The sequence below is a fragment of the Hibiscus syriacus genome, unplaced genomic scaffold (assembly GCF_006381635.1).
Source record: "Hibiscus syriacus cultivar Baekdansim isolate YM2019G1 unplaced genomic scaffold, ASM638163v2 tig00110478_pilon, whole genome shotgun sequence".
Taxonomy (NCBI): Eukaryota; Viridiplantae; Streptophyta; class Magnoliopsida; order Malvales; family Malvaceae; genus Hibiscus; species Hibiscus syriacus.
Window position 1 is genome coordinate 999,562 of NW_024062755.1, and position 7,533 is coordinate 1,007,094.

Below are 7,533 nucleotides of genomic sequence, written 5' to 3' on the forward strand. Positions count from 1 at the left end.
TAATTTGATTTCAACCGAACCACCGACCATTAATTATTAATGAAATTATTTACTTGATAGTTAGGAAAATATATATATTAACACTTTTCATCTTCATTATTTACATATTTTATCGATTTGATTTTAATTTTAATTAAAAATAATTTAATATATTAAGATAAATTGATAAAATGTGTAAACAACGAGGACCAAATATGTTATTATTCTAATTATGACCAAATTGATATGATATATAAATAAAAAAGATCAAATGTGTTAATATATAAATTTATTTGTCACATCAATCATTCAATTAAAGATTAATAGTTGGTTGCAAAAAAAAAAGATTAATAATTGGTGGCTTCATTGAACAAAATTAAAAGTTTAATGACTTAATTGAAATTTTTTAACTTAATGCTCAAAATCAAAATAGAATCAAAACAATACCTTAGTAATTTCAGCGTAATTTACCCTATATTTTATTGACGGAATAAAAAGAAAATTTAAAATATATTGTAAAATAAATTATAATTATTTTATTTAAAAATGTGATACCTCAAGAAGGAGAATTAAACGGGAATTGTGTTTACATTTAATTTTGATTAAGAAATAATTAAAACTGGACTCCATAAATATCAAGTTGAATCAAGCCATTTAAGACATGTGAACCAAATTTTGAATTGGATTAAAGCTCACTCGAATTATATTAGATTTGAATATCCAAACTTTCTCGAACCAAATTCGAGAATCTCGAATTTCAAATCTGATGAAACACGAGTAAAATGATGATTTTTTTTTACATGAATTGGTATCGTCTTCACATGGAAACAATAGGGCTTTTCCCATGTAAATCTGATGCCAGAAACAACTGTTTTCCATATGGATCCTAAGCCTAGTTACTCGAATCGAGTGTGATCGATGGATATGAAATGGACAATCATATCTCTATACCCATATAGTTGAATACCTAAAGAAAAATGAAGAGTCCGAGCAACGTTTTCCTCGACTAGATCTTCTCTCTTTCACTCATTGGGTGGGAGGACATCACCTTTGAGCACCTTCCAAGGTCCACCATAGAACTTAGGCTTCACGAGTGGAACCGCTTCCCCAGGATGATCTTCCCAGTACTTTTCCTGATCAAAAACACCATGGATTCAATGAGCTTCTACAATATGCCTGGTAAAACAAGTTTAAAAACAAATGAACTGATATTCGCTTGTGTCATATGTTCCGCACTTCATTCATGAATTGGATGAATAATATAGATCATGTTGCATGTTCAGAAAATTGAAATGGAACTGGTTTAAAGCCTGTCCAAAGCCTCCCTGGTTGAAATATCATTATGGACTATGCAGCCTGTCAGTTCTCAGTTCTACTTGTCTGATCAACAATTCATAAGCAGTTCACAGTTTCAAACTGTGATTTCCATTTTACGTGTATGAATACAAATCCCGAGCTTTTTAGATGCCATAATAAACTCATTTAACAAAACGTATAATCCTGACACTAAAGAAAAAGAGAAGTAAGCCCTTCACCATAATAATGCAAGCAAATCCAGGGAAATAGTGGAAAGGAAAAACCTTGTAGAGTTGCTCAGTAACGGCAGCACCAACGACGCCGGTGTAAAAAGCTGCAATATAAATGGTAACAAGAGGCGTAAAAGATTTGGGTCTTCGATAAGGCTCTAACATGTCCCAGAGAAGTGTTCTTTCCCATTTGCTGTAAACATAATCTGCATATTTTCTCCAAAGATAGCTCGCCATTTTTTGTTTTTCTTGCCTACACTTAACTAGTACTTTTCGTTATGGTTCATTTCTATCAAGGCATCTGAATCCAGTTGATGTTTTATGTTGAAACTCACCCGAGATGTAAAGGCTTGGTGTAAAGGAAATGAACACTAAAACCTACTTGAAAGTGAAATTTAGCTTCCAAGAATTGATGCCTGAACCATACAGTTCAACAAAATAAATAAATAAATGATTTAGTACTGAGTTATAATCGAAAGGCTGTATATTGCTCGGATATTTCAATTCTCTTAAAATATTTACATTCGAAGCATATTCAAACATAGATGAAAATTATTCTAGAATATGAATATACTTATATTAGACTCTTCAAAAATAAAGAAGTTCAAGCACATCAAGTGAGCTGGAATAGAACATCCTAATACTTAAGTAGCTCACGAGCCTAACCAAGTGTTCTTTTTAGTTAGTTGTGAAAGATCGGAATTTGAACTTAAGCTTGAGTGTAAATAACTAAGTTCCAAGCCAAGCATGATAATAGATTTCATCTTTTACTAGGTAAACAGAGCTTAAACAACTGAGCTCAAGCAACTCGAATCTAGCTCAAACTTTAAAAGTGAAACCCAATCAAGCTCAGGCCAAGCTTAGAGCCTCTAATTTTGAATCAAGCTCGAGCTTCTTACAGCTTAAACTCAACCTCAATTCGATTACACCTATATTTGACTGGGGTTGCATGACTGCAAACGGTGCTCGAAAGAACTGAATTGAGGCATCTCTAAGGCACTAACAAGCTGAAATCAAGAACCAGTGTACATAGTCCCAACCAATTATCAGGCAACCTATATTAGTCAAATTTCGATGCAAATGTTCGGTAGGGACATGAGTTTAAAAGCTTTTTCATATATTTGAAAGGATCCCAAATTTGAACGTGAATTGAACATGGGTGTCGGATATAATGGGAAAAAAATGAAATTCCCATAAGTGAAAACTGGATGCTTTCACAATGAACTACTGATCCATTCACTACAAGATTCGTTCTTTTAGTTAATAACGCAAGAGTTTTTATGGGGGGAAATCAATCTTCAAACTAAGAAAGAAGAAAACAAAGAAACAATAGAAGAAAAGGACGTGAGACTAACCTGGTTCTTGCAAAGCTACCGCCATTTTCCTCCCACCGATCAGCGAATAAGAGAAAGGGAACTAAATATAATATCATGTAGAGTTTTGGGTTTTAGACGTTGGGTCTAATTCAGGCTATTTTGGGCTGGGTTTGGCTCAGGCTCAAGTTTGGAAAAATATCTTGGGCCAGACTAAAATTAGTGTCTACATTTTATTTAGAATTTATGTTTTTCCTAAGATTATAATTAATAATCATTCTAAATTTATTTTAAAATTTGTAAATTCCATAAAATCGTTAAAACATAAAATTAAAAAATTATTAAAAAATTATAAATATATTTTTTTAAGATTTTATATAAGGTTATTAGGAATTTATAAGTAAAAATAAATATAATTGATTAAGATCGACATGATAAAAGACATGTACAAAAGTTGATATTTAATATGGTTCAACCTTGTTCACCTTCATGAAGAAAAAATACAATAATTTATCATAAATATAAAGATCACAAAAAGTACATATAAATTATATAGAAACTTTTTTCTTTTTTCTAACCTAAAATTTCTCTTAATATTTTTGTGTCGCATTCCTTTCTTTTTTTAATTTTTATTTAATTGACAGTTACGTAAATCTTAATATTAATTGTTAATCATCTATTATTATTATTTTTTTTGTTTTTTATATTATGTCCTTTATTTTCTTTTTTTTCTTGAGTTTTTTTTCAAATTTAAATAAGAATATTTGTTCTTGTGACACACTTTTATCTGTTCTTGTGACACACTTTTATTTGCTCTTGTGACACTTTTTTTTTTGCTCTTGTGGCACATGTCTTATTGTTTTTTGCACATCTTTTGCATACCTCTGCGATCATGTTGGTGCTCAAACGAAGACCCTTATGATATTTATTTTCCGATTGATTTGTTGATGGTCACGGATTGTTAGATCTCCTCTTTGGTAAAAGATATTTTGCTGATATAATCAGAATTGTGTAGCGAAGCAACCTGCCAAACTGATTAATTCGTTCACTACTCCTTTATCACTTCGTAAAGCATCTCGTTCGACAAATACAAAGAGTTTTATGAATTTTATTGGGTTATTTTGATGTTGGATGTCTTTTTCAAGAGAATGTTTTATGTTTTTGTATCTTTAAGTTTAATATTTTTGTTTTATATACGATGCTTTTCTTTTCTTTTTTTGTGATTATCGTCCTCATTTCCTTTCTATTGTTTAGTGCATTGTAATTTTGATTACTTTCATAAATTTTATTGATGAAATACATTTGTCATTGTTAAAAAATTATATAGAAACAAGATCTCGTTTCACACAATTATCTAATCTCAACAGCAACTAGAAAAATATTATAAAGCTAAGTATGAATCTTGCGTATAAAATCAAGTAAAAAAGAAGACCTTATTTCCCCCTACAAACCTAACATTTTCTATAAGTTAACTGTAAGGTAGAAACTCATTTTCATAATATATTTCAAATATTTTTTATTTAATTGGAAAGTAAAGTACAAAACAAATAATTATCTTACTTTCAACATAAAATTATCAAAGATGAGACACGTTATAATTCTTATACTTTTTTTAAAATTTTGAAGTTTTAGTCCTAACTCAAATAATATAAGGAAAACATAATTGAATTATAAAAATATAAAATGATTTAATTTGAAAAATGAAAATTAAACCTATAATTTATGCATTAAAAATGGATTTATAATAAAATTCGACTTAACGTATTTTACGACTATTGTTTGAGTCCGTATCAGATTTTCAAAATTTAAAAAATAATGGAACTAAAAACAATCAAACTAGAGTATATAGAATATATCCACAATTTACGTAATAATATAAGTACTAATAGAGTAATTTGACCATTTTATTTAGGTTTAAGTATATAAAAGGTGTCCAAGCTATGCTCGTTTTTCTAGTATAGTACCTAACGTTTATTTTGTTATATTTTAGTGCCTAACGTTTCATTCCATTACTCAAAATGGATCAAGCCGTGACGGACTGTTAATTTTCTCCCTTAAGTGACACATGTCATAATCTCGTAAATTTTAATTTTTTAAAATATTAAAAATATTTATATTGATAAAAGAAACCCTTATTTCTTTTAAATTACAAAAAAACCTCAAAATCCTTAAAATCCCAAAATCCTAACACTAACCCATTGTTGCTGCCCTTTCTGGCCACAAACATCACCGCCAACGTAGTCCTTGTCATCATCATAGTTATAAGTCGTCGTAATTGTCGCCAATTGGCCGTCGAAATCGCTTGGGATTGCGATTTTCATCCTAGGGTTCACAGGGTATAAAACGTCGATTCGTCGTCGATCGACCATTGATCAGTCACGATTTCATAGGGGTTTTGGTCGTTGGGGGAGGTGAGGTAGGGTGTAGCTTCGTCGACGGCAAAGGGCGGCGTTCGGCGTGGGTTTAGGGGTTGAAATGAAGGGTTTCAAAGTTTTGGGTTATTTTGAAATTTATGTGTTTTATTTTTAAAAAATATATAATTATATTTTTTAATTTTATATAAAAATTTTAAAATTATCATATTGTGACACATGTCACTTAATAGAGGAAATTAACATTACGTCACGGCTTGACCCATTTTGAGTAACGGAATGAAACGTTAGGCACCAAATTGAAACAAAATAAACGTTAGGCACTAAACTAGAAAAACGAACATAGATTGAGCACATATTGTATATTTAAGCCTTTTATTTATAGAATGGTCCTTTCTTAAGAAATTTCGACCCATATAATTTTCCAGGAACCCACTTTTTTCTGCAGCTTTGAACATCATACAAGTATGCTAGCTGTCTATCAAATTTCAAAGTTCAATGTCATGGTCAAGATTTCCAAACCCCAAATTAAACGGTGCAAGTAGGTGTATTGTAAGTAGGGGCAGGTGCAGGCCATGGAACCGGCGGAGGCTGATCAACGCTTCTACAAAAATTTTAAATTAGCATGTATTTTAAATATTCTCCTTATATCTATATTGATATAATATTTTAGTTCATTTAGAATTTTATAAGATTTAGATTACTTTACATTATCAGTATGCACTCCCACCACGATGAAAATAAGTAAGACATGCACCATAAGAACACAAGTATAAAAAAGTGACCCATTTGATCAAAGATGATGAAGTAATGGTTCACAGTTCCGTGAACCGATGTGAGTATGTGTTTGCTTATAGGTATAAAAAAAATATAAAATGTATGTATTTATATCGGTATAAGTATGTGGCTATTTATAAGTACTAAGGAATTTTAAAATATATATATTTATAAAAATATAATTATCAGGGATAGAATCAAGATTCCAACTCGGGAAAGGCAAGTTATAACTTTTTTAAAACTAAGGGACAACTCATAATTATCTCATAAATATTTAAATTTTATATATAAATTTAATGTATTTTTTTTGTCTGGTTGGGGGCCACAGCCCCTCCCATAAATATAATAGTTCCGTTCCCCGGTAATTATGTACAAAAAGAATAATTTTTTTGAAATAACTCTCTTATTTTAGGGATATTCTTGTTCAAAACAAATAAAAAGGAACGGCGTTATCGGGAAAACAAAAAAATGCTAGTGAATATATGATTCTGTAAAAAGAATATTTTTCTTGGTAATAATTTTCTATGCGAATAAAACGTCCCCAACAAATAATTGGGTTAAATTTTACACATTTGGATTAGATTTTGTGGTACAAGGTGAGAGATATGTGGTGGATGACCCATGACTGTCTTCTGTAAACATTATAATTGCAAAGTCTAGAAGGAAAAGACCAGTAAAGTGTTGATATTCAGAATGCCCAGAACACCAAATTTTGGTTCGACAGTGTATGCTTTCACGTGTTTGTCGCTATATATATTCGCACAATCAATTATAGTTAGTTTTCACGTGTTTGCCCATGACTCTCCTTTGGTTACTAATAAACCATGCACTCCTTTCTTCCTTCCCTTATCTTGAGTTGAGCTTGAATTAATTCTGATATAAAGGAAATTTTTAGGGAGACACATGCACCACACACCGGTGAATGCAAGCATAAATTACTAAATTAGTCAGAGCCACCAATTTTAGCCTTCTGTCCCTATCTGACTAAACGAAGCCACACAAATGTTAACTGAGGGACCTCATTTGATCAAGGTTGATGATAAAGGATGATGATGCTCACGCTGTTTCAACTTTAATCAGTACAAGAGAGTGAATAACATTTTTCATAATTTATTTATTGGTAATAAGCAAATCAAACTAGCATTTGGGTGTGGTTTCTTAGGATAGTAGGGATGAGTGTGTTGTTGGTGTTCTGAATTGATTAGGATTAAACATGTCAACCAATGTGGAGAAGATATTTTTTGGTGGATCTACTCTCAACACTAACATTTTACAGAGCATTGGACCATTCACTTCTCTGAAAACTGTCTTTACCTAGTTGTGGACTTGGTTCTGTAACACCTCAAATCATATCCGACCCGGATACGAGTCAGAGATGTTATATTGACATTTCAAAACCTTTACTCTTGCAAAATAACAAAACATTTGAACTTATATTAAGAAAATACGATCATATATTGTTCAATTGTATTTGTTATAAAATTTTGAGGCAAAACGTATTTATGAACAGTACCATAAACAGTACTGCTACAGTGCCAGAATGTTAAAATTTTCCAGATTGTCACA

General features: G+C 31.0%; 1 protein-coding gene across 3 annotated transcripts; it reads right to left on the bottom strand.

Annotated features, from left to right (window-relative positions):
- Positions 1–999: 999 nt before the first annotated feature.
- On the bottom strand, positions 1,000–6,997 carry LOC120128240 (uncharacterized protein At4g29660-like). Of its 3 annotated transcripts, none has more exons than XM_039145963.1 (3): positions 6,986–6,997; positions 1,560–1,835; positions 1,000–1,112 (listed from the first exon to the last, which is right to left on the bottom strand). In XM_039145963.1, the coding sequence occupies exons 2-3, from the start codon at positions 1,740–1,742 to the stop codon at positions 1,002–1,004; spliced, it is 294 nt and encodes a 97-aa protein (XP_039001894.1). In that variant the 5' UTR covers positions 1,743–1,835; positions 6,986–6,997; the 3' UTR covers positions 1,000–1,001. The 3 variants fall into 3 exon arrangements, with proteins under 3 accessions (XP_039001894.1, XP_039001893.1, XP_039001892.1); XM_039145962.1 differs by lacking the exon at positions 6,986–6,997 and adding an exon at positions 2,861–2,916 and having other exon boundaries at positions 1,560–1,921; XM_039145961.1 differs by lacking the exon at positions 6,986–6,997 and adding an exon at positions 2,861–2,886 and having other exon boundaries at positions 1,560–1,753.
- Positions 6,998–7,533: the final 536 nt, after the last annotated feature.

What these genes read in the sequence shown, in the direction of transcription:
- LOC120128240 (XM_039145961.1), bottom strand. Translation starts at nt 2,885, where the DNA reads ATGGCGGTAGCTTTGCAAGAACCAG. An exon ending in GGTAGCTTTGCAAGAACCAG is followed by an intron (nt 1,754 to 2,860) that starts GTTAGTCTCACG and finishes AGTGTAGGCAAG; the next exon opens with AAAAACAAAAAATGGCGAGC. An exon ending in TTACTGAGCAACTCTACAAG is followed by an intron (nt 1,113 to 1,559) that starts GTTTTTCCTTTC and finishes GTTTTTGATCAG; the next exon opens with GAAAAGTACTGGGAAGATCA.